The 27,461-nt window shown below is 43.6% G+C and overlaps 1 protein-coding gene across 2 annotated transcripts in view; it reads left to right on the top strand.

Annotated features, from left to right (window-relative positions):
• The window catches only part of TBC1D9 (TBC1 domain family member 9), a 100,395-nt gene that overhangs the window by 12,404 nt on the left and 60,530 nt on the right, over positions 1 to 27,461 (top strand). For both annotated transcript variants that reach the window (XM_066385530.1, XM_066385534.1), the window contains exon 2: positions 25,021 to 25,131. In XM_066385530.1, the coding sequence (XP_066241627.1) occupies positions 25,021 to 25,131 (111 nt within the window). The remainder of the gene's footprint in view (positions 1 to 25,020; positions 25,132 to 27,461) is intronic.

The following is a 27,461-nucleotide window of genomic DNA, read 5'->3' as shown; positions in this document are numbered from 1 at the left end:
TGCTTACAAAGAATGGGAAAGAGTATTGTTGTTTAAAAAGCTTAGGAAATGGGTGTAATCATTTTTGAAAGGGCTTTGCAAATGTCCTTTCACTAAAGTGTAAATGTCAAGGAGAATGGTTTTGTGGGTTTTTTTAGATTGATTGTGGCAGATAGAAAGAGTTTGATAAAAAGAAAATCTTTATCTTTCATTGTAAATTATATTCGCTATGAAGGAATTGAAATATTTCTGGTGGGTGCTATCTTAAAGGACTTTCCGGAAGGGAAGGAGACCTGGCAATGTCATTTACTAAATACGTGACCATGGTGTTTAATTTCTCTCAGAGTGTCTTTCATCTGAAAATGCGGATACTTCCCCCTACCCACCTCACGTTTTTATTGTGAGGGTCAAATAAGATACTGAAAGTCCTTTGGCAGCCAAAACCACTAGTCAGGTTTAATATGGTATTTAGGATGCTGTCTTTCCAAATAAAGTTCTCTCTTAGCAAAGTCTCATCCCTTTTCTCAACAAAATCAGGTTGACGGCAGTGGCAGAATCAGAAATCTACTAAGTGACCACCAGCATGGACTAAGTCAAAACAACGTGTAAATAAAACAGCCTCACTCACAAAGAGCAGGCAGTCCTTAGAAAGAAGGAAGAAAAGAAAGAAAAGGAGGAAAGGAAGAATGAAGGGCAGATGGGAGGAAGAAATAAGAAGGCATAAGAAGTGAAAAGAGAAGAAAAGAAAAGAAAAATGGTTTGGTAACTGAGATAGGAACTTGTCAGGCCATTTGTTTCTTAGATCTAGGTGAAACTGACTATTCCTTATGTTTTTGGAATGCATTATTTTTATATCACACTCACAGTTAAACAGTCTCATGTATTTAAAACATATTCTGGCAGAAGAAAACTACTTTCAATTAAGCTCCCATCCCACCCAAGATGGATTGGCCATTTATAGGAAGACTTGGCTGCAGAGTGGATTCACAGGAATCTCAGTAAGGCGTGGCCACTATTATGAGGAGTTACAGAATTAGGAGTAGGAAGGTTCAACCTGTGATCCTCGGGCTTTATTCTTATTAGAGGCTGGTTTCCATGATTTGATCACATTAGACTCCATTATCTTTAGATTCCATGTACCTTGTTTCTGGCACAATCGAAGTAGGAAGTGGAAACAAAGCTTGTTCAGCTCTTCTGGGGAAAGGGTGGCTTTTGTCCAGGTTGCCTAGTTACAATCAGGAAGAATCTGGGTTTATGGAAATAAGTGTGTAAATGCACGTAAGAAGCATTTAATGTTGTTTAGGGTGAAGTTGTAGGGTTGTTTGCTGAAATTAACAGGGAAAATGAAAATCCAGGCTTAAAAAATTATCGAATTTAGTCCCAAAAATTCCCTGAAGGCTCTAGAAAAACATTTCCCAGAAATTTCTCTGGGCAGACTCTTTTCCTGGGCAAGTCTAGCCCTGATCCCCGCTAAATAAAGGAGGGATTAGTACCTGGATGTTTTATAACTCCTGGCATTTTTAACTTGTAATTATTATTGAAGGGGAGTAAGGGAGAAAGGAATGGAGGGAAAAGGGATATGGCCTATATTATAAAGGTCAAGTTTTTAAAACGTTAAAATCTTAGAAATAGTCTTTCTTGCACAAAGAAATATCTTTTCCCAAATATTTTGAAATATGTAGTCCTCTTAGTCTGTCTTTTGTTTTTCCAGCTTTGATATAGATGTAGTTTATGGTTTTGGAAACACGTTTCATTGCTATGAACAATGATGATAGTATTTTAGAGTACAAGATGATAAATCGAAACTGACAGCCCCAATGTCAGGGAGACGGTCAGGAGTGATAGGATCAGGGCACAATGGGGAGTCCCTGCCCTGTACAGATAGTCACAGGATGTTATTTACACTGCAAAATGGATAGTCCAGTGCCACCACGATGCATTATTATAATTTACAAATACATGCTATTGGTTGGATTGTTTCAGTAGTTATGTTCATTTTCTGATACTCATCCAACATCATTGAAATGAGCGTCAAAGTGTTACTGATTCAAATGTTCACACTTTCCACAGAAAACCTGGTTTCCTGAAAACAGTGAGGGAATTTGGGGGCCTTGGTCTAAACAGCTCTGGAAAGACTTGCATTCTATTGTATATTGAAACCAGTTTTAACTAAACTGGTGACAGTGTGGCTGATGTTACCTGACCAAGGCCAGATTTCATTTCGGTTAACCAAATAAAACTCTTAATGAGATGAGAGGGAGACTGAGCAGTGTTTTATTTAGATCTGGAAGGACATGAGCAAATACTCAATAACAATGTCCTAATCCGGAAAGGTGTCCTGATTTCCCAAAGTCTTCTTGTTTTTGTATTTGGGACATCTTACATTAATATCTAGTTATTAAACCAGGATGTATTTGCATATTTGAATCTATTTGCAAATGTACAAAGATACCAGTTAGTTCATGATTTTGTTTCCAAATAAGACCTAAGACAGGTGTCTGACAAGGATGAGCAATTGTCCATGGAGACCTGCTGTCCTGGAAGTTAGTGGGAGAAGTCTGTGGTACAGTCTATCCCGTACCTCTAAATCCCATTTCCCTTTAGTAACTTAGAACCCATTTCATAGTATACATTATTCATACATTCATCAATACTCTTCTGAGTTTATATTTTCAACTGATACCACCTCTAGGGACAGCAGTCTAGTGTTTAAGAGGGTAGACATGTGGTTAGAAGCATGGCTTTGGAACCACTACCTGAGCGGGTTCTTATACAGGGCATTTTGCCCTTAGAAAACGGTGCCCCTTCTGAGCTCTGCCCCTGGGCAGACACAGCCCCAGGTGGAGCTGGGTTAGACTTCAGCACCACGCATTCCTCCTGTCCAGGTATCTTGATGCAAAGCATATACTCTTCAGGGATGTGGAATAGCTCTGTAGTTGAGTTGAAATCCACTTCTCACTTCTCACTGCCGTGATTTTGGGCAAATTGCATTTCCCTGCCTCAGTCTCCTTTAAAATCAGGGTAAAAGTAGTGCGCATATATTGGAGTCGTTTATATTTATAAACGGAAAGTGTTGAGAACAGCATTTGGAACGTAGCAAGAGCTCAGTAAGTCGTGGCCATTGTTAGGAGGAGTTACAGAATTAGGAGTAGGAAGGTTCAACCTGTGTTCCTCGGGCTTTATTCGTATTAGAGGCTGGTTTCCATGCTTTGATCACAGTAGCCATGCTTCTGACCAGCTCAGCAGTGAGGTCCAGAACACGGGTTCAAAAACACGTTTCGCTTCATGGTGTAATGGACAGAGGAGAGGATTTGGAGTAAGAAGGCCTGGCCTTGAGACCCAATTCTGCCAATTTCAGTTTTTCATATAGGAATTGGGTAAGAAAAATAGTGGCTTCTCAGGATTTTCGCTAAGAGCAAGTGAATAATGACTCTGGATGCATGGAAGGACTCAGATGTTTCATTGTGTTTTACTCGGAGGTCGCATTGGGTCTTAGGACCAAGGATTTGCTCCACAAGACAGACACCAGCTTGCAAACCATTTGCCCTTTTGTGAATCAGTCATTTTGGTGGTCCCAAAAGCTTTTTATTCTTTTCTTTTTTAATGAGTTAGTCAGAAGGAAATTTCTGGATTTGGGCAGTGAGATCCCTCATAATAATTAGTGATCCTAATGAGACAAAATTCCTGCCACCCGCTAACACTGAGATTTGGGGCCCCATAGAGGCCACCACAAAATGCCTGGGCAAGTGGGCATCGCCCTCCAAAATAGAGGGGTTCCTCAGATTCAAATGGAATAATTACCCAAAAGGGTTTCTTGTTGTTTTTGTCTTCTCCTTTTTCTCCTTCCTTCCTTCCTCCCTCCCTCCCTCCCTTCCTCCTCCTCCTTTTCCTCCTCCTTCTTTTTCTTCTTTTTACAAAGGAACATGGTAAGGGAAAAAAGCCTGCTGCATCATTTGTCTGCGTTTTATTTTGGAAACCAGGAGGAAAGAGAGCATAGCCTGTTATAAGGGACTGAAGTCCTCGTCTCCCTACCTGCGTGCCCTGGGCTCTTTGCTGTCATGATAGAGAAGCTGAACTTGGGGAATGTGGTTGAACGCAGTCCCATTTTTCCTCATCATCAGAATCTGCTAGCATTAGCTGAGTCTCATTAAAACTGTAGGGATTTATTCAAACCATATACATCTTTAACATCTTAGAGAAACAAAGTAGCTAACGTGCATTGCGACCATCATTGCTTTTCTGAGAGCTTCACAGTTCTGAAATCCAGTGTGGTGGTTTCACTGTGTCCTCCCATAAAGCCTGAAATGTTGAGAGAGAGAGAGACAGAGAGATCAGTTAATGGCAATTCTGTAGCTATGGTGAATGAGGACTGTGAGTGATCGGGAAAATCCAGAAAGCAGAAAGAATAAGAATCAAGGATCCTAGAAGGAACAGAGCAATGCCAGAAGGCTCTGGCATGGACCTCAGGATGGCACTAAATGCTTCCATTTATTTGCGTTACATACGCCCACATTTTCATCACAGGAAATAGATTTTCACCTTCTATAAAATGGCTAAGAAATTCATTGAAAGCTTTGACAGAACCGTTACTTTTCTACCATTTTACACACACATACATATATTAAAAAATGAAATAATTTATTATTTAATATACCTTCATGCAACTCAGAAACTGCTTGAACTTGAAAGAATCGTTTCCTTTCCCCTAATATTGGATGGCGGCCAACATTCCTGACTGTTGAACATGGTATCAAAAGAATGCGCCTGAAGTCTTCAGCCAATGACCTTTATAATCACTGTACTTTTGGTGGGAAAGCGTTTACCACTTTAACTAAAGTGCAGTAGAATATGCTTGTTTTTAGCTTTAGCCTTGGCAGCACGACAAATCGCATGATGATTTCCAATACTGCGCCTACCAATGCTTTAAAAATAAACGCATATGAGACCCCCTTATATTTTTTGGTAGACTGTTTTTTTAAAGAACGTTCTATGTGGTGGAAGATTTTAATTAGAAAAGGGTTATACTGCTTCTGCAGGGCCTTTGGGTAATCGAAGAGAGAGGCAAAGTGATGTCTCAGGTGGAGTCTACCAGTGTGCAGTGGTTGGATGAGGTTTTTTAAATTTTTTATTTCTTTTCTCTATTTTCACTACCTGGCTAATTCATCATTCACGCATTCGTTTATTTGTTCATCCATTCACTCATCCATTCATCAAGCAGATATTAAGCACTTGCCACATCTTTTTTCCTCTCTTTTTACTGAAGAAGCAAAAAGATATGACATCATCTCTGTGTTTGAGAGACGGATTCAGCAAGAACCGGCACAGCTGTTTCAGATGGAAGTTGGTTTCTTGGTTTGTGTTGAGACTGATTGAGAGAGGCTTTGCCATGCAGATTGAAGTGTATGTGCCTGTATGGAGAATTGTTATTTGTGTGCTATGGGGATTATGTCATCATGGGTTGTCCACCCTCTCATCCTAGGCCCAGGTGGTTTGAGACTCTGCCCCAGGCTGGGGTTCGAGACCTGGACAGGAGCTCAGCAGTGGGGCCAGGCTGATCCCCAGCTGTGGGCCGTGACACAACAGGGGAATGCAAGGTGAAGGCAGACTCGGGGCTCAGAGAGTCTGACCCCCTCAGAGACTTGAGAATCAGGCCCAAGGCAGAGTCTTCCTCTGGGGCAGTGAGTGGAGGCACCTCCTCTCAAATATATTGACTAGTTCCAGCTAGGTTTTGTGTACTAGGATCTGTAACGATTGAGGGGCGGGGTCTATGAGCATGCTCGGCCTGAATTCTCCATCATTTTTAAATGTGATATTTCATTTTTATTGTGCTAATAATTAATAACATGAAAATAAAATAACCTTAATACAAATCATTCTGGGTTATCGGAATGACCGCAGTACAGTTGACGCCCAGTATTCGTGCTCAAGTTAGCACTTGTGTTTATGACGGCGATGGCTCGCCATTGAGAACGCGGCAGAGGTGGCCTGGATACACAAAAGGTGCGTTTGGGCAAAGGAGGGTCAGTTAATCTCACAACACACTGCACAGGGTGTCTGAATCTGGAGGGAGGAAGATGAGAGTCACCACATTGTATAACAAAAGGTAATAATGCCTGAGCCGCATTCCAGAGAACCTGTGCAATGTTCAGGTCCAAGTGACAGTTCACAGTCAACAAAACAACCTCACTGGTCACAAAAGGATAATGAGATTCTTTTTCCAGACCCTTATTGGCTTTATAATTTCGCTGCATTTAATTTGAAAATATATTTTGGTTTTCTGATTGACATGAACTTTGTGCATAAGAAGTTTATACTTGGGTTTATGTGTGTATTTGTATAAAGTAAGTCCACTTTAAGAAAAGGTAGTGTGGAGTGGGGTTGTGAGAATGTTTCTGTCTTTAAGGTTGGGAAACTGCAAGAGAGGAGAGACTACAAAACATCACCCTTAGCAGCCCCTTTCCCCAAGCCTTCCCCAAATTCTTGCAGTTAATGATTAATGTTCTCAGCAAACAAAGCCTTTGACACAGTCATCAAGACACTTTTGAAAATTTAAATGTTTTGAATAATGATACATTCATTTATAGGGTTCAAAGATCCAATGATATTAAAAGGTAGTGGGAAATATCTCCACCCTGTTACCCACTCTTGATATTTCATGTTCATTTTTTGTGGATCTTCCCCTGATCCTTTTTGCAAATACGAGCGAAGACGAACCAGTATCTGGCTTGCTCCCAGCCTTCCCCCCACCCTTTGTACAGAAAGCTTTTTCTGCACCATGCTCTTTTCCGTGAGCGGTGTATCTTCCTGTATATCAGGACATAGGTGTCATCATTTCTCTGTCTTCTTTTTTTTTATAGCTGCTCTTATCCCACTATCTGGCAATGCCATATATTTAACCACTTCCCTATTAATCGACACTTAGGTGATGTTCATACATTTACTATGAAACTGATGCTGCAATAAATAACCTTGTGCATGTCCTTTAGCCAAGTGAAATATGTCTGTAGAATAAACACCAAGAAGTGGCATTGCAGGGAAACTGGGTAGTGCATTTGGAATTTTGAGAGCTAGTGCCAAATCACCCTCCCTTGGGGTGTTAGCAAGTGACACCCTCACAGCAGTGCGGGAGGAGGAGGACCTCTGTCCCCTGTCATGTTAAAGGGATGCGTGATCAAACTGGGATCCTTGCCTTTCCGACATGGGAAAATGGTAGCTCAGTATATCTTTATTTTACATTTTTCTTGCAAGTGATGTTGGACATTTTTCGTATGTGTACGAGTCATTTCTACATTTTCTTTTGTATACTGTCTGGCATTGTTCTCTGCCTACTTTTTAATCAGGTGGCTGCTCCTTTTCTTACCAATATTAAGGGACTATTTATATATTAGGGGCATGAGCCCTTGCCTGTGATCTGAACTGCATCTTTTTTTTTTAGTATATCTTTTGAGTGAGCACATATATTGAATTTTTTCCCTGTAGAAATATGGGGGTTTATGTAGAAGAATATATCTTTTTTTATATATAGAATGGTTTCTTGATTGTGAATCATAAATAGAAGCCCTTTCTACGCTCAGATTCAAAGGGGATTTTGAAGAGGTCTTTCAGAACCATTTACTCACCAGTGCTGAGTGGACTGCTTCCCTGAGCTATATCATGGCCATGTGACATTTGACCTGGCTGTGGTTCATCCTGTGTCATCCTTGTCCATAGTGTTGCTTCAGGGAGCTGAGGCTGAACGAGGCTATTTTCAGTGGCCTAATGAACCAGTAACAGACCAACTCTGTCCTTAGTCTGGATCTTGTTTTGTTTTCTTGACTTTTTTTTAATTTTTATTTTTTTATTTGAGAGGGTGGAAAGAGAGAAGGGTAGAACAGAAATGACCAGCTGACCCTGGAAACTGTGCAGAGACTTTGCATTCATCAGACCATTCATCCCACGAATATCTTGTCACTTGTTATTTTGGTGACTTTTACTATCTGAAATGTATTCAGATAGCAGTGCTACCTGTATAGCTGAAAAGTAGCGATCTGAACATCAAACTTGACTTTTTTTATAGCGCCTATATTAATATTTTCTCATTTCAGTAATTCTAAGAGCCTGTGCAGCTCAGAAGGAAGCTGTCCTAGATGGAAGTCATGATGTAAATCAAATTAGTGTGAGGCCAAGTCTATTGGTGACACGCTCATGTTAAACTCTTCAAAGGAAGCTGTAATGATGAAGTTGCGGTCTCTGGACATCTTTTTTCTTATGCCTGTCGCCCAGGGTCTTTAGAAGAGAAGCTGAGAGTGTATAGCTCATGAGGGGTAATTTCTAGGAGTTATTGGAATTTGTGATTCAAGATGCCTAAATCACTCAGACACAGTAAGGCCTTTCTTGTTTAAAAGGACTCTAATGAGTAGGTGCTGTGATTTCTATCATACGATGTAATTTGATAATCTTAGAAAAAATGAAAAACTCACCTCCTCCCAAAGGAGGTTGAAGGAAATCAAGAAGAGGGAGGAAAGGAGGTGGGGGGGGGGGAGGGAACGAGCAGTGAGGGGAGAGAACCCCATAGAGTAGGTAGCCATAGGTCAGTGAACAGGGAGGAGGGTTACCGGCAGGACCCAGTGTTCTGAGCCAGAGGCAGAGGGGAGGATGGGACGCACCCCAGGAAGTGGAGAGAGTGACACTTCAGACAAACGGTGCTCATGGTCTTTTCAAAGTAAAGCGTCAATGAAGAGCATTGTGCATCAGAAAACAATGGTTTAATTGTTGAGTGGTAGTTGAAGCATGAGAGGTTTAGAATGGTGTCATTTTTAAGAATTGTCATTAGACCAGAATCAGAACCTTATCACTAATATGTTATTGTCAAGACTACTGACTCCCCAATCAATCAGCTTTTTCTTAAGATTGATATAACATTGTCACAGCTGGACACCAGATTGATGGGAAGTCACTGTGCAAATGTTTGCAGGATGGATGGATGGGTGGGTGGGTGGATGGATGGATGAATGATAAATGAATGACCTGTTTGGCTCATATTTAGACCTCTGACCCAAGTTCAGACTAAACAAAGATGTTTACGGTCTTGGCTTTATCATAACAGTGACTCACCTATCTGTTTGGAGAACCAAATAAATAGGTTAGCAAGGATTTCAAAAACCACACTTGGGCTCAGTTTACACGGCCACACTATTCCTTCTATATTTCTGAGCTATTCCTTCTATATTTCTATATTGATGGGAATGAGTGAAGGAGTTGACAACTGATCAGTGATACATGGAACTACCCAAATGACCAAACACCTTTTTCACCCATGACATCCGTGGTGGGTCACTTTAATAGAACAATAACTGTTCATATACCTAGGGGATAGTATGTTTCTTGCCTTGACTTCCTTGACACTGGAGCTATTCTGATTGTTGAAGGTTGGCCTGAGTAAACCTCTCATCCACCAATGGCCCCCTGCTGCTATGGATTGACCCTCAATTATTACTTCCATTGATTGAAAAACAGGGTCCAGGCCTGTGGGAATGCAGGACTGGAGATGGTGATGGGACAGGACATACCTGGGAGAATGGAGTGAAGAACTTCGAACCACTGAGGCATCTAGCAGCAGGCAGTCAGGTAAGGCCTAGGCAGAGACGAACAGGTGTTAGCAAGAAGGGAGATAGTGTGCTAAAGGGAATTGGGGTATTGAGCAAAATGCCAAGACAGACAGACACTCAGCCACTGAAGAACGATTTCAGGCACAGGGGTTAAAATGATCCATTGTTAATAAGACCCACTAGAAGGTTGGAGGTTCCTTAAATACTCTTTGACACAAAACAGAGCCTATAGCCAAGTGTAGTATTTCATCTCCCCCCAACTCTGGGATTTCGGAGGCTACAGAAAGGGGATGGAGGAGTTAACCGGGGCCACTGCAGGCTCACAGGCTGGTGGCTAAACTAGGGGCAAAAGCAGGCTAACCAGGACTCTCAGCCGGCTTATGGTTTCCAAGGTGATGTCTGTTGTGAATCATTCATCCTAACTGTGAAGCATCTTTATTTATGAAAATTTCGTAACAGTTACACCAGCAGGGGTTAAAGAGAACCCTGCCATTTTTATAGATTGATGGTCAAAGGCAATAAAGGAACTGGAAAGATGCGGCACTCTGTAGGATCTAAAGTAGAAAAGGACGGAAGTAAGGTCGAATTTTCTGGAAGCTAGAGAAAGTCCTGATTATTACTCTTTTTATTTGTGCTGCCCCCCTCTGAGCATCCTGCATACATTATTCTAGAAGCCGACGCAACAAAACCACCACAGGCCTTAGAGTCGCTGCCCTAGACCCAGCACGGCCACTTCTGTACCTGTGTGCCCACTGGGCAAGTGACTTCGCTTCTCTGAGTCCCAGGGTCCTCATCCAGCCAGCGGGGGTCATAGTTGTCTGCATGCCATAGGATGGTGTGAGGAGTAAGGTAAAAAATGCACACAAACTGATTAGGGAAGCGGCTGGGATACTGTCACGGCTGTTAGCTGTTACTGGTGATTGTGTTAAGGGCCAGTGGGAGTAATACGCGAGTGCTTGGCATCTATACCACGTTTTTGTTTCTCTTACCAGAGAGGGAACAAGGCTTCTAGTGAAGACGTGAACTCTGTTTTCAAGACCCGTGGGATCTCTAGAGTCTTCCCCCATGCTTTAGGTTTGGTTATCACTGCTGGTTAGTTGCCAGAGTAATTCTGGGAACTTACCGTACTTTGAAGCGCTGGCTGTGCTATACAATGAGGGCATTTATCTCAGAGCACGTTCTAGGAGCCAGGAAAGGAGCTGCATGTGCTGCTTGGGCCACAGCAGCTTCCTCGGGGCGCCCCCACAGAGCCGCTCTGTGGTCCCCGTTAACCAAGGTCCATTGTTCCTTCTGGAGAATAAACAGAAAATACTAAACTTGACTGAGCCTGGAACTCAGCACTGTTGTTAGAAGTTTATGGGTCACCTCAGAAACCAACCCATCAAAGCCTAGTCCCCCTGGGCAAGAGTAGATTAGGAAGGCTTCACCTTGATAGAACTAAGAACAGCAGAGAATTTGCCACCTTCTCTGAGCTGGCCGGTTTTACTGCCCAAGTAGTAGGGCAGTACTATTCACTTTTTCTTGCTGTACCTGGTAGCCCGTGGCCCTTGTCACCTTGTGTGCAGGAAGTTTAGTGAGTGCGCTTGACAGTTAAGCAGCATCTAGTGTATGTACCCGGGACCGCAGTGAAGAAATGATCATTGTAATGGTTACTCTTCATATGTTCTGTGTCTGTCTTTCCAACCAGATCCTGTTCTCTAAGACAGCAGAGAGAGATTGCATTTCCAGTGCCCAGCAGCGTGCTTCCTTTAAGGGTGCTCCGTGTCATGATGATAAGGATAAAAACACACGCGTTCAGGAATGAGAAAGTCTTTATTCCTCTGCCTCTTTTAGACACTAATAACCATGGTGATTGTTTATTTAGTTTCAAAACATAACCTTGGCAAGCAATTTCTCATCTAATGCTCAGTCTCCTTCTAAGTAATACAAGCAGATGGAGGCATATGAGAGCTTTCTCGCTCCGAATTTATACGTTATTAAAAAAAAATACTAGATACATTACACGGCAAGATATTCCACAGTTTATGTAGCAATTCCATACCTACGATGTCATCTGATTTTCCCAACAACACTGGGAAACTGGCAGAGAAGATATATCATCCTGGCTCAGAGAGGCTAAGTGACTTGTTTGAAGTCACACAGCTTCTCGGGGGGAGTGGGAGCTGGAACCCATCACCTCTGACTACTTTGCACAATCCTGAGTGAGCCCTAACATGTTAGGAACGTTTCTATTTCCATCAAGGAATTAGACTACATCTAAATGTTTGCTTTATATTGCTAGGTACTCTCCCAAATGTAAGTTAAACCTTAGTTTTTCTAGGGGTCTCCCTGATGATTTATTTGGAAATGATTTGAAATATGCATGTTGGTAATTCCCTATTCATTGGGTTTGCTCATCATGGAAGTGTTTGGTCACTGTGGTTGTTTATTCACTGGACTCTCTGGGGAGGCTCAGGAGGCCCGAGACCCTGGACAGAGATCGTATGGGGTGGCCTTACCCACTTTTCTTTGGGGTCCATTCAGGGGAGCAAGGAATAAGGATCAGAAAGCCTGAAGCTTTGGCCAAGAAAGGATTTTGCTATCCTAATGACAATTTTCCAAGAACTAGCACAAAGACAAGCAAAGATCAGGCAAATGTCAATGAGTCACCCTCTGATGTACATATTTAGTTTTTTTCTTTTTAAAAAATTTATTTATTGATTTGAGAGAGAAAGAGAGAGAGAAACATCAATCTGTTCCTGTATGTGGCCTGACTGGGAATTGAATCCACAACCCTCTCTTTTCAGGACAATGTTCTAACCAACTGAACTATCCGTTGGCCAGGGCAGATGTACCTTTTTTTAATAAGAAAAAGAAAAATATATATTTCATGTAAATAAAGTAAATCATATTTACTTTTTAGGTAAACTGGGACAACTACATACTGTCAACTGAATGATGTGAATTTGCATTGAAATTAAATGTACAGAAATTTTGCAATGTGCTATTATTTGAAAGACTTTTTGTGCTGTGTTCAGCCTGATCTGGAGCTTTCCACCCATTTTCACATCATCGCACTGTGAAAACAGTAGTGTTTGCAGGACCCACAGGGAAGGCCCCACCTAGCTGCCCTCGGCGCTGAGGAATCTGTATGTGGCAACACTTGTCGCCCTCTCCTGGCACTCCTGCTGTGAAGTTGTGGCCTAACAGACACAGAGAAGTAGTGAATTAAGGGGCAGGCACCTGGGAAGCCTTGGAGCCTTGCTCTGTCTCTGTCTCTCCTGGACAGCACAGTGTCACCCCCGTGGGAACCCTAAGTGTCTGAGGCACATACCTCTCCCAGTCGTCTAATCTTCATGCCCTGCTGAGGTGTGGAAAGAATCTGTTTTCCTGATCGATGTTCTAGATTTCACAGGGGCCCTGGCTCTCGACCAACATAGGAAAAACTCCGAAGCCAGCAAGTGCTGGGTGAGAGGCCCCGCTCTGCGAAGCCCATCCTGAGGGGCGTGGCTGCCTCGGTTGCCCATCCTGAGGGGCGTGGCTGCCTCGGTTGCCCATCCTGAGGGGCGTGGCTGCCTCGGTTGCCCATCCTAAGGGGCGTGGCTGCCTCGGCTCCGCTGCGGTTCCCAGGGTCTTCCTTGCCCTCTGTGGTGACAGAGGACATGCGGTTGGGAAATTGGGTTGACAGCCACAAATGAGATATTGCCACGATGGGAAAAGGGGAGTCATGTGTAAACGGAAAAGGGAGAGGAATTCTTGCATGTGACTGCCCTTTTAAAAAGTTTTAAAATATTAAGTTTGATATCATCTTATTTCTGTGTTGCATCATTGTGTCTCATTAAATCCGGAGGGAGAAGCCAACTTGTGAGGGTTACTTGAGAGCTCCCACGGCTATCCCCTCAGTGTGAATGAGCATGGTGTGTTGTAGCATGTGTGCATGCATGTAGTATGTAGTATGTCGGTATAGGCATGGATGGGTACATGTTATTTCCCTTAGAGATTGAGGAGCTAGGCATAGAAGATCGAAGACAAGATGTAAGAAATATATAACACGGCCTTCGTGTTTTTAATGTCTCCCTTTAGTTAATAAAATAATACTATAAAGATAATTTGTCCATCTCTCCTCTCTGTTCATCTGGCTCTCGAGGGAGGTCTATGGGTCCGTGACATTGCTGCTGTCAGATGTTGGGAGTCCTACTGCCCTGTGTCTGTTGTACACGGTGTGGGTTACAGCATGAACGAAAGAACAGTTCCTTGGAAATGACTTTGAGCTGACTTTGCGAAGGGAGGGCCCCTCTCCCGGTGTACTTACTGCTTTTGTTGTGGCCAACGAGCCTTTTCTCCCGTCCATCATCGGTATTTTTCAGAGTTGCTTGCAAGCTATTTCTAGACCCTCCCTGCACTGTCTCGTAGGAAATCTCAGTTGGATCTAATGTTTTCCATAAGGGACTCCTCTGCATTTGCAGGTTGTTTACGTATATTGGGGAACACAGAATGTTACAATAGGCACCTCGACACAACCAGGGCCCTCCCTGCCACTGTGCACCTGACTTCACAGATGGCGTCTTGCTTGGTGTCCTCCACTTGTTGGTGACAGGATTTCTCTTTATGTTAAGGTCCTCTCAGCTCGGCTTTCTCCATAAAGACTTTATCTGGACCTTCGGTGAAGATGGGTCTCACCTGGTCTTTTGCAAACTGCAATGTCCCTGTGAAATATCCCTGAGTCGGATCCAAGTGACTTGGATCTAAGCTTGAACTGTACTTGCAAAGGGAGTTTCACGCCCTCAGTATGGTATAAGGTCGGAGGAGACTCCCGGCCATCCAGCTGGGCTGCTCCTTCATGTCTCTCTCCTCTGTAAGCAGCACGAGTGTTTTCATTACTGTTCTGTGGTCACTGTTTCTCTTTTGTGGAATATTTGGATGCAGGGCTGGAAAGCCTATCGTTAAATTGTTGTTAATGCCTTGGTTGTTCGTTATGTAACACTCGTCTCGCTGTCTTACAGAAGGGGATGTTTGCTCCGAGTCCCTCTCAGGGAGAGCCTAGGGGCTTAGTTAGGGTGTTAACTGAGCACTTTTGGTTGCAAGGAACATAGACTCGGGTTACCCCAAGTACCTGATTTTGTGGCCACTGTATGTGGGGACAGGAACTAGGCCTGTAGAGCTACCAGGAAGCCAGACAGCCCCAAAGCAGCTCCACTCAGCCCCCAGAGATCACGGGGTCGCTGGTTGGCCCCCCACACCTGGACCCCCCTTCTCTTCCTGTCATGCGGGGTCCTCTCAGCCTCAGAGTTATGTTCGGGCCTCGGTGTTGCTGCTCCTGCATGGTCTGGCTTGCTCGCTACATCCCTTTCCCTGGAATCCTTTCGGCTCCTGCTTCTGTAGCTTCTCAGCTTTTCTCTGAGCACGTCCCAGCCCAGATTCCCTTGAGAAGGGGTGACGGACCTGCCTCTTTCTTCACACTGGGCCACATTGGAGCCCCAAATGTTTGCCCTGACCATAGTCCCTGGGGAAAGGCAGCCTTGTTTTGCAGAGTGTAGCATTCCTCCTGCCCCCTGTCCCAACCACAGCATGCTACTAAGGTCGACCCATTCTTAGGGTAGCCAGAGCCCATAACAGAACAATGAGAGCTGATTCATTGCATAGTTTCATCTTTTATAACATCTGATAGCAAGATCTTCATTATAATATATCATTATTCCTTTGTTTTTTATTGTTACTTTATAGTGCATGCACATTGTACATAATAAGAACACAGTTTTATAAAATATAGTTCCAATAATGTAATAATTACTTTTTAAGTACAGTTCTCATAGTCAAAAAAGTCCCTGATTTCTTCCTTATGGGATCCCTCCCATATCAATGTCATTCCACAGAGCTAACCATTACTAACAATTTAAGGTATATCCTTCCAGACTTTTACTATATAGATGTAAGACAGCCTCTTTTCTTTTTTTCTTTTTTCTTTGCTTAAATACAGCCAAAAGCACCACCAGGGGTGAAAGTAATGAATACTCAGTGATGAAAGTAGCAAAAGCCAGTGATGGAAGTAGTGAAACTAATTTCATTCAAGTTAGCATTTGTAGTGTTCATCTGGGGGCTAGAAACCTGCTGACTCAAGATAAGCTAGTTATGAAGTACACTGTTCCTGCAGCTGGGCGAACAGTGTAGGGCTATGTCTGTGAATATGTATCCATTGGTAGCATTGGTGTGGTGCACTTCACGTGCTAGAGGGGAAAAATGAACTTTAACCCTCTGAGTAGTACGAACATTCATGTCCATCCTCGTGCCTCCTGCCCATCCAGCGTACAACCATACGTGTGTATGGTAGCATTAAAAAAAGCAAGTGTATGTTCTTTGTGTTTCCATGAACTGGTTATCAAACAAACATGATTTTAAGTTAATAAAACTGTAACTGAAACTAATTTCATTTTTTGAAAAAAAAACCAAAAAACAAAAAACCTCACTGCTGGGGGTCTGCGAGCATGAAAAAAACTCACTACTCAAAGGGTTAAAAAGTGTCCCAAAGGCTAAGGTCAGGTCTCTCTCCATTGCAGTGATTTTGTTTGTTGGTTTGTTTGCTTGTTGTTTTGCAGTGTTTTTGAGGATAACCGTCATTTAGGCATGGACTCTTGGCTGACACATTGTGTCCTAGCGAAAGCCTGTTGACCTCCAGCTCTCTGACATGAAGCAGCAGTTCTGTTGCAAGCACAGTGGCTGTCCATTTACACAGTGCGGTGAGCTGTGAATAAAGAAGGCCCAAAGCGGGAGGGGAGGTTGGAAATAATTGAGAAAACAAAACAAAACAAAAAAATCATTTTGCTTACATCATAGAAGTATTGAATGTCCATTTTTTCCCCCCAAAATCACGGAAGAACAAAGAAGAAAGCAAAATTACCATTTTGGATTTTTGGATAAACCAATCATTGTGGATATACCAATATGTTCATTTTTGTAATCCTTAAAAATAATACACCAATATAATTTTTAATATATATTTATTATATATTGTGACAGATTGAGATCATACAGAACAAAAATTAGAGTTTTGTGCTTTTTTTGAACATAATATACCAGATGCATTTTGCCATGTCATTAAATAATTGAGGACATGCTTTTAAATGACCAAGTATTATTATAGAGATGTACTATAATCTACTTAGACATTTTAGGTTTTTCCTAAATGTAATTAATTTTAAGGTCAAAATTGTTTCTATCTCATAATAGTATTCATCATGGAGAAGGTTCTGTGAGTTAGCAGGTCTGGCGGTCAGCTGTGGGCTGGAAGTGGCTCCCACAGATTCTACGTGAAACTAGAGGTCGAAGGCCTCCCGGTTCCCCATGGGCATGTGGTGGGCGTCACAACTTCCGCCAGCACCGGAGGGGCTCCTCCATCCTTGCCGTCCAGGCTGACCTTGGCCTGTCCAGACCAGATGGGAACCGTGCACCTTCCTGTTGTACAAATGGCAGCAGCAGTGACCATCACGGAACTGCATCTACCCTCCCTGTCGTGGGGAGGGCCCATCTGAGGACGCGGAGCACACAGGTGCCCGGAGTGTCTTTTGAGTAAATTCATTCCATTGTCCTCATTGGCCTGTTTCAGAGCAGACTTGAATCCCTGACAAAGGTCTGAAAAGAACACGCTTGTCTGTGGGGAAGAAGTCACCATGGCACTGCTGGGATCAGGGTTGGCCTGCTGGGTATGTTGCCCGCCCTGTTGCATGGGGACCTGCACTTTCTGGAGGAGCCCAGACTTGGCTTAATGTTCTGTAGAGCCTTCTGGAAAGTCTTAAGAATGGGCAGGAGTACCTGCATTTTCATTTTGTATGTGGCCTTGCAGATTATGTAGGTGGTCCTAACTGGACTATACCATAAGGGAGAAAGAAAATGTTTTAATGATTCCTTCTCCAACACCGCCCCAAGGAGGAGGAAAAATCAATTCCAGCTGCCCTCCTTTCTCACAGGGGGAGATGTGTGTGCTCCCTCAAGAGCCTGGCCACAGGGTGGAAAGGGTGGAATGGAGCAGCTCCCGGGCCTGCCTCTGGGGGGCCGGCCTTCTGTGGGGCTGGAGATTCCAGCAGCACATGCTAATTGGCTGCATGGCCTGCTCAGCAGACAAAATGCGCTTCAGATTTCAGTTTTCTATTTGCTTGGTAATAACTGTGCCTATGCTGTATTTTTTGAGCCCTAACTTTCTGGGTCTTATAGAAGAAGCAAGAATGTCAAAGACCCGTGATCAAGAAATAATCTGCAAAGCTGCAGTAGGGGCGTCCCCCCTCCCTGAACTGTCCTTCTTCTGCCTACCCCATAAGAAATCATTGAGCCTGCCCTTCTCTTGTTAAGAAATTAGCTGGGGGTCTTTCAGGGACCACCCACAGCACTTGTTCACATTCTCCACACTTTAAACCGTTGACCCATGGGCTAGACCACAACCCCTGCCTCCCCTGTCCACATCCTCTCGCCTTCAACTGAGAACTGATTTTGTTGAGTTTCATTTTAATTTGTATTAGGGGAAAATAATTTCTTTCATTTAAAAGTTAAATGAAAGTTAAACTTTCATTTTAAAAGTTAAAATAAAAAGTTGTCAGCATTGAATGTTCTCTTTCACACTGTACATAGGACCCTAATAAACACTGGAAATGACCCCCTTGGCCTCCGCTCCGCTAGCTTAGTGCCCACCTGCCACCACTGCCTCGAGCCGAAGAACAGAACTAAGGTGAAGCCGTCAGAACAGGGAAAAATTTGCCCACTTAATTAAGTGATAAAACTATGGGAGACTTGCATTTTCTTTTTTCACATCCTATATGTATTTGTGTGTGTGTGTGTGTGTTTTATATGCACCTTATTTTACAAAAGTATCTGTCTTCCACAGATGGGAAACCAAAAAACAGAGACTGACTCTAACTACAAATAGTTTGAGAGGTACTCTCCTAATTGATGGAGTCAGTAATGTATTTGCTTTGTTACTAGACTTCTCACTAATCACCTTTCCACAAAGAGAGATGAGTCCCTGTGTGTAAGTGTGTGTGTGTGTGTGAGAGGGAGGGAGGGAGGGAGAGAGAGAGAGAGAGAGAGAGAGAGAGAGAGAGAGAGAGAGAGAGAGATGAGAGAGAGAGAGAGAGAGAGAGAGAGAGAGAATCTTGTCCTATTTTAAGGCGGCCATGGTGTACTTCTCCCTGGAATGGTGTCACGAGAGGCAGTGTTGACGTTGACAGGAAAGTGTTATGAATGGTCTGTTCAAACAGCAGTGATTGAGAAGCCATTTTTACAGAAATATGTTGGAGTGGTTGGAGACCATGCAACTCTTATGGTAATAGGAACACTCCCAGTCTATTCTGCACTGAAGGTAGAATCGCACTGTTGGGACTGGTCCCCCTCTCGTAGCCAGTATTACTCAAACTGGAGAATGCCTGTTACACTCTGCGATTATGAAACTGAGAAAAACACAGTGCCCCCTGTCCGATCCTGGCCACCTCTCCCAACAAACCTCCCACGCCCCCACCTGCTTACGTAGAGCAGCCATCTTCTGTGTTTCATGCACGCTGTGTGGCTGTTCTACAGCTGCCCGAGTGTGCTTTCACATTGTTCATGGTGACATTGAACTCAAGTGTGTTTATACGGTTGGAGCTGACCCTTACCAGGCAATGCCAGCATTCCCTCTTCTTCATGGCTGTGCTGCAAGACAGTTCCCCAAATCTCACACCTGGTCCTCTGACCGGTATGGTATGTGAACCAGTGTTTACCAATCTGTGTGTTGGACACAATTGAAATTGGTTAATTAAATCTTTAGGTTTTCTTGTTTTTTTGACTACTGTGAATTGCTGGGCTGTTTCCAAAAGTAAGAGACTAGAAAGACTTGGGTTTTCCCTAGATATCTCTGCTTTTGATCCAACTTAATATAAATCTGAATATTTATTAAAAAGGGAGAAATTACTTCTGAAACTAAAGAAGTGTATTCCCCACGATGCGAAGTTTCAGACATGAGTTTGGCCTGGATCACCTCCGAGTCTCTGAGGTGGGTTTTTCCCACCTTCTTCTCCTGTCTTGGTTTTCATCATAATATTCTTAGATACTTTTAATTATTTAAGGCCGATTTGCTAGAACGAAATGTATTGTGTACAAGGTACCAAGATGATTAAGTTCTGTAAATAATTTTCAGTTTCTCCCATTGTCCATCAAATTGAAAACCTTGGGGCCCACTTTGTAAATATTTAGTGTCGTGTGCTAGACATTAGTGTAGACTCTGGGAATTCCAAGATAAATAAGGCCATGTCTGCCCTCAAGGAGCTCATAGACTGGTGGGCAGAGACTGTATTTTTTTTTTCTCAGTAGGAAACCATGTGATAATCTCCTTACTTAGTAATAAAAAGTGCAAGGTGGCTGGCAGATCACAGGAAAGGGAGCAGTTCATTGACAGGAGATCTGGAAGTTGAGAGGATGGGGAGAGTGTTAGAATGAAGCAGAACAAACATGCTGGGTGACCTTGACCTGGATATTGAGGGAGATAGACATTTGCCAGAAAGAGAAAAAAGGAAGGACATTTCCAATCAAGTACAATAGGAAAAACAACTCCTAGAACAGGAAATTGGAATGGCCAGTAAACAGGAAATAAATATTCAAACTCATGAGTAATCAGAGAAATGCAAATTTAAGCAACAAATAGAAAACATTTCTTACCCTTGATAGGCCATAAATGAAAAAAAAAAATGATACTACTAAGTGTTGGAGAAATGGGGTAACAGATACTCTCACTTGCTCAATAATGTAAATTGTCACAAACACTTTGGGGAGCGATTTTGTCGTATCTAATGAGGTTTAAATGCACTCACCCATGACCCATTATTCCATTTAAAAAAAAATGTGTTCACTTGCTTAAGGATCAGGTGTAAAGAAAATAATTGGAGATCAACCCAAAGGTCCTTTATTAGAAAAAAATGGGTAAGTTATGGCCTATTTATAAACTGAAACATAACACAACATTTAAACGAATAAGTCAGATTTACAAGTACAGCATGGGTGAATTTTGAAAACTTGTTCTTGGGTCAGAAAAATATTGCCGAACAATATTCACTCTTTATCAACAATGTAAGTTTTTAAATACACATCAGTGTTAAATCTATATCGTGTGCCTCATGGCCTGACCTGTGGTGGCGCAGTGGATCAAGCGTCAACTTGGAATGCTGTGGTCACCGGTTCAAAACCCTGGACTTGCCCGGTCAAGGCACATATGGGAGTTGATGCTTCCTGCTCCTTCCCCCCTTTCTCTCTCTCTCTCTCTCTCTCTCTCTCTCTCTTCTCTAAAAAATGAATAAATAAAAAATAAAAATATATCATGTGCCTCCACACAAGGCAATGAATGGACAAGGACCCAGATAGGAAGAATACAGAACAACTTGGCAGTGGTGAATGGAGAGGGAAATAGGATGATGGAGGAGGCACAAGGGGCCGTTTGCTGTGTGTTATGATCAAGTCAGAGGGTGGTACATGTATTTTGTAATTGCTAGTACTTTTCTGTGGTTTTGTTTACTTCGTTAAACAATGGTGCTTAGCACACACAGGGCAGTCTCCGAGCCGGTACCGTTATTCTTTCCATGTTAGGACTGGGGCCAAGGCCAAGGCCACTTCCCGGACCACCCTGGCTTCATTTTTATAGATCTGGCCTCATCCCCCACTGGCTGCAAGGCTGAGGGAACAGAGGGAGGTCAAGAGATCTTGAGGATTCTGTCCACTTTAACCCAAATTCTTACAGGGTTATCAGTAGATGGGTTGGTCTTTGTCATGAGCACATTCCTATGTGTATAACCCGCTCCTGTCACACACCCCTGTTCCCGCCAGGGCGCTGTTGCCCAAGAATGGAGACGTGACTATGCGTGACTGTGCGTCACACACCCTGGTGCCCATGGCCACGTGGGAAGCCTCATTGTACTAGTTTTGCAGAACGTTTTCTGCATCTTCTTGAAAACAGCACTTCTGGGTTGCTCAATGTCCCCGCACTCATATAATAGGTAGATGCAGAGGAGAGTTCTTTTGAGGGCTGTATTGTGATTATTATCTCTGACCATCAAAGATTGTTCAACACCTGAAATAGTCAAACAGCTGCTAAAGCAACGCTCTGTGTGGGAAATGATGAAAGGTTCAGTATTTTGACAGCCCACTCCAGAGGTGTGAGTAATAAGACTTCTAAGAACATCCTGACGGCTGCTGTTTTTGGATTCTCTCAACCCCATTCCCCATCTGTGTGCACAGAGGACAAAGGAGGGCATTTTCTCCTTCCCAAAGTCTTGACTCCTTGTATTCATAGAGGTTGGGCAGTGCAGCCTGAATTTATTTGGGTTCTCAAAAAATACCTAACTTCTACAAATTGGTAGTTACAGAATAGTCCCGAAGATGTAAAGTACAGCATAGGGAATATAGTCAATAATATTATAATAACTAGGTATAGTGCCAGGTGGGTACTTGACTTATTGGGTTTTCTTTTTCTTTAAGATTTTGTTTATTGATTTTAGAAAGAGGAGAGAGAGAGAAGGTGAGGGAGGAATGGGAAGCATCAGTTTGTAGTAGTTGCTTCCTGTATGTGCCTTGACTGGTGGGCAAGCACAGGGTTTTGAACTGGTGACCTCAGCATTCCAGGTTGACACTTTATCCACTGTGTCACCACAGGTCAGGCAGAACTTCTTAAATTATATGTCGAGTCACTATGCCATACACCTGGACTAATAAAATAAATATCGCATGTCAACTGTAATTGAAAACAAAAGTGCTAACTTCTTCATCCCTCCAACATGGCTTCAGAGCTTACGGTGCTCCCAGCAAAGTGCACGGCCTGGGAGTCGGAAAGAATGAGTGAGACTCTGTGGTGAAGGAGCTCCCGGTCTGGAGAAATGCAGTGGGCATGATAGGAGCAGGGCTTGGAGGGAGATCAGGGCTTTAGATAATCAAGAGTTTGTCTTCTGAAACCATGGGGCCTGAGAGCTGGACACACAACATTCCAAACGGAGGGGGAAGATTGGTCAGGGTCACAAAGCAAGAGGGCACTCTTGGGTGACAGTGAAAGAGTATGTTTATCAATTTGGCCAACTATTCCCTCGGTTCACAGAATTACTTTCATTTGGATATCCAGTTTTCAAAGAATTGTCACCAAAATGTTCTAATTTGTATGTGTATCTAATGTGAGTGCGATGTTCTGTTGTCTGTGACTTCCTTGAAGATACTGCAGTGCGCCCCCTTAGTTTCCGTCCATGTCTAGAGGAAGTGGGTGCCCGTTGTGAATGCACTCTCAGTGTGGGTGAGCTGGCATCTGTGCAGAAGCCCGCACTACAGGGGGGGTGTGCTTTGAGCAGCTCAGTATTCTTTATGTCTGGGTGATGTGAGAGGTTTTGTTCATTGGAATAATGGATATTCGAAATGGATTTTTTAAAATAATTTTTTAATTTTAGCTGATGTGTAAGGTAGGTGGGGCAGGGCCTCAGGCAATTACCAGGGCGGTTAGCCAGGTGATAGCCAGGTTGATGGAGACTCAGATATGGCACCTGCTTGCCATCAAAGGGACAATGGCGTCTGCCAACACTTCTGTCTGGGAGAAAGCTGCCCCTCCAGCCCTCGTTCTAATGCCAGATAACTCGGTTCCTCCCATGTGTCCCTGCTGCCCCAGCACTGGAGTTCAGAGCAGGGGGGTCCAAGTAAGTCCCTGCATGGCCCTTTAAGAGCAACACCTGGAGCTCTAGCAGCTCTGTGTCTCACCCAGTCACAATCCCTACTGGGTTTTATAGCCAGAAATAATGAGGACTTCTCTTACTGGCCCTGGAACCCTAGCTGGGAAGCCTGTTGTAGGGCTGGGACCCCTCACTCCTCAGGGGGAACCCCTGCAGCTGAGGCAATCCATCCTGATTTTTATCATCACCCATGGGTGGGAGGCCAGCTTGTTCTGCTCCTCCACCCCTCCTGCCAGTCTCTGTGTGGCTTCTTTATAGCCTTAGTTCTAGCACTCTGCTCAGCTATATTCCAGAATCCGGGCGGTTCTCAAAGAGGGTTGTTCTGCAGTTTAGTTGTGGTTGTGGGAGGATGCGGGTACCACATTTATCTATACCACCATCTTGGCCAGCAGCCCCTGAAGATGGATTTAATTGGGGCCATTTGTGGGCATCAGGATGTGTGGGTTGATCGGAAGTTTTCAGAGGTCTCCCCTCCTTGATGTTCCAGAGTACATAAGTCGAGCCCTTTGCTCTGCCCAGAGAGCTGCACTTGCCCTTGGACGATCTTTATGTCCCAGGACACTCTGTCAGAGGCTCATTGATTCATGTAAGCTATTCCTGAACAGCCACTCCCTGACCCCAGACTGAAGTTTGTGCATCTTAGAACCAGCATATGTGACACTTCCAGTATTGGGGCACTTCATTTCCCCTTTCCACTGAAGAGGGAAGTGTTATAAATAGTCAGTTACCACGGGTGATGCATTTGTATTTCTAATTAATGCAGAAGGAGGTCCAGTTTAGCTGGCACTCTTCTGCTTTTCCTATTAATATCTGCAGATAACTGGAAAGTAATTAGAGATCTTTGCAGCAAACTCAAGTCACAGTAGAGAAAAGAGAAATGCACACATGTGTGGTGTTACGTGGAAATCCATCTCCTCAAAACCTCTGCAGGCTCTAATGATTTAATTTTTAATATACTTCATACAGGCCAGAGAAAAGCAACAAATTAGCTTCCACTTCTGCCAAAGTTTGTTTTTCCTGGTGCGTTCAGGTCAGCTAATGGTCACTCTGGTTTCAAGTAAACCTAAATGGATTCGTGTTCTTGGACGCAGACCAAGGACAACTGTAGGACTTCCCTATGTTAACCTCCCTTAGGCTTCTTGATTAATAACCCTGGTTCAGGAAGGCAGGTGCTATTATGGTCACTTTACAGCTGAGGAAGTCAAAGCGATGAGAAGTTAAATGGCCTGAGCATCCATCCCACAGAATTGGTTGTAACGAAGTCAGAGCCGGAACCAAGCTCTTCTGAACTCTAGTTGACTCATCCATATAGCTTTTTCCGTGACCCCAGACTGCCAGGCAGAAGGAGGTGAATTCCAATAGTATTGTGCCTGTCAAGGTGGCATGCAGGATGGCCAGAACCACCCCTCAAGAAGAAACATAAAAAGATACTGGTGGTGACAATTTCAGAAAAACGTGTGGTTCAGATTCAGCAGAACTTCATGGAAAGCCTGCTAAGGGGGCAGGCACTGAGCTTGGTGCTTTCCAGGGGGCTGTTTATTTTCCACTGTGGCCAAGCAAGAGAGTCTTCATCCTTACCCTCCCAAGAGGTTGGGGGGGGGCTTATTCCTTCCCCTCCCAACCTCAAGTATCGTCGGTTCGTCCCAAAGGCATCCTTAGTAAACGTGCAATCTAAGTAAAAGTCAAATTAGCGTTCCCACACTGTCCCTGGAATGGGAATGCACTGAGGAGACCCTTACACGTTTTTCCCTCTTTCCTGCCCTTAGGCCTCCTGGTGGGTACCCTTGATGTCGTGTTGGACTCCAGTGCCCGAGTTGCTCCCTACCGGATCCTGTACCAGACTCCAGACTCTTTGGTCTATTGGACCATCGCCTGTGGTGAGTAGTATTTGGAAATACGAAGAAATGTTATGATTAACAATGTTCTGTCAGAAGGGGAGAAACCTTTATTTGTGGAATGCAATCACTTGGCATTTTAGGGTCGGTAACCATAGCCATTTTAACAGATGAACCCCAAATCTCAAGGCCTTAACACCGGAAAGGTTTCTTTCTCATTCTGGCGAAGTCTTATAAGGATCCTCAATTTGTAGTGACATGAGGCACAAAGCCTCCAGGGTCAGCTTACAAGGGACAAGTGGAAGGTTCACCTGTGTCTAACTTCCTTCCTGCTTTGTCACTCCATTGGCTGGAACTAGTCATTTGGCCACAACCTATTTTCACGGGGAGCTGGGAAATAAAGAGAAACACGGATACTATTTAGGGGACTAAGTAATGCTTATATATCCTAGCGCACAACTTCCCACTGGATAGGGATTGTTTATTTCTCCTGACGATATTCTGTAATAATCTGCTGTAATAATTATGTTATTATTGGATCTCTTACAAGAAAGTCTAATCCAGAATGGCCACCATCATTTCAGTTCTTTGTTTGCATGTGGCTTTTCCAATAACCACAGAAAAAGCAAGGGCACTGAGCACTTTTTTTCATTTCTTTGCCTCCACTTCATTTTTTATTATTATTATTAATAGATTTTTTTAAAGATATGTTTTAGATTTACAGAAAAGTCAAACAGATAGTTTGGAGAGCTTCTCTATACCCTCCACATACATAGTTTGCCCTATTAACACCTGAGTATGGAACATTTGTTCTAGTTAATGAGGCTCCCGGCTCAATCCAGGAACCTTGGCTGGCCTTCTGCATAGGTAAGGAGAGTTATCTGGGTTGATTGCAGGCTGCTGGAGGGTTCTAGTGCCCTAGTAATGCTCCCTGAAGGATTTTATAGTACCCAAAATTGTAGCTGTAGCCTTTTAAAGTTATTCTGGTTAAGATGCAAACAGCCCCAGGAGAAACAATGGAATATATCAGTCATTGTGCATGGAGGGATGACATCGGGGTTCAGGGCATGAAGAAAGCCACCATCGGGGTTCAGGGCATGAAGAGACTGAAGGATAGGGATTGGAGAGAGAGGAAGGGGATAAAGGATAAAGGAAGGGAGAAGACAGTTAGCTGTGTAGTCCAGGCTGAGTGTGATCACAGTCCAACCCCATGTGGTTCATTCAGTACAAAGTGATACACGCAGTAGCCACTGTAGAAGGGGAGGTGGCCTGTGCTCTATTGGTTGGGAAAGTATCACATTTAGTTGGCAGACCATCTAGAATAGTGTTAAAATAGACATTGTAGCCAGCAAGTGAGGAAGTATAAAGAAAGGAAATGAGAAATCAGGCAGAGCCATTAAACCACTCAGTCAACCAGGGTGTGGAAAGGACACTGTGACACATTCTCACTCCCTTCCACCACTTGTGCCGGATGCTTTTGAGTTCCTCTGGAGCCCGGAGCTCCGCTGATCTCTCCTGGGTCCTCTCAGCTTGGCCGTCCTGGGTCAGTGTCCGTGGACAGTGACGTGAGCAGCTGGTTCATGCTCTTGTGACTCTTCTTTTTCTTGTCGCCTGATTACTCCTCCTCAGTCTGTTTCTGGGACTCTGTCATTCTACGAAGCTGACCCTATGAATGCTCACGTGGGAAAGAGCCCAGACTTCCAAAGCTGAATTATCCCCGAGTTATCTGCCAAGCCACGGCTCAGGAGGGCCAGGCAGTAAATGCTGATGGCATGGTTTATGCCACAAAGAGATGTACTTCCATTTCCCCAGCCAGTAATGCCTTATCACCACAGCATGATCTCGTTATGATAAACCCAGGTTTAGCTTCTGTCTCCATTGATTACCCATAGTCATTGCACCAGCGTGTCTTGTGGAAGACCCCGCGGAAGTGACCGCCATCGTGAAAGCCCCATTCACCCATTAGTTGTTGCTTCTCATCGATTTCTGTTTGAGCCCGAATTGCTGGCTCCCTTTCATAGAAGGATTTCAAGAGCAGAGGCTGCTGCCATAAAGATTTCTTTGATGTGCTGACCTTTTGGTTTGTAATTTTAAAGTTTTTTTTTCTTCCCATAAAGTACAAAGTTGGCATTTGGTAGGATAGCATATTGAAAGCTTTATTTATTTTCTTGAATTTCATGACTCATTGCTGTAAGGTAGGCTTCGGCAGAAAAATGGGTGGGTCGAAGTCACTGCCCATAGAATACAGAGGATTCCGAAACCTTACTCCAGACCGCATGACCTGAGAATCTTCGGTAGGCGTGAAGGGAGTTAAAGGGAGCATCTAGAACAGGTGTCACCAACAGTTTCTGCCCCCGGGCCAGATTAGAAAG

Source organism: Saccopteryx leptura, chromosome 1 (genome assembly GCF_036850995.1).
Source record: "Saccopteryx leptura isolate mSacLep1 chromosome 1, mSacLep1_pri_phased_curated, whole genome shotgun sequence".
In the NCBI taxonomy this organism is placed as follows: Eukaryota; Metazoa; Chordata; class Mammalia; order Chiroptera; family Emballonuridae; genus Saccopteryx; species Saccopteryx leptura.
This window is presented reverse-complemented; position numbering and strand designations above follow the sequence as displayed.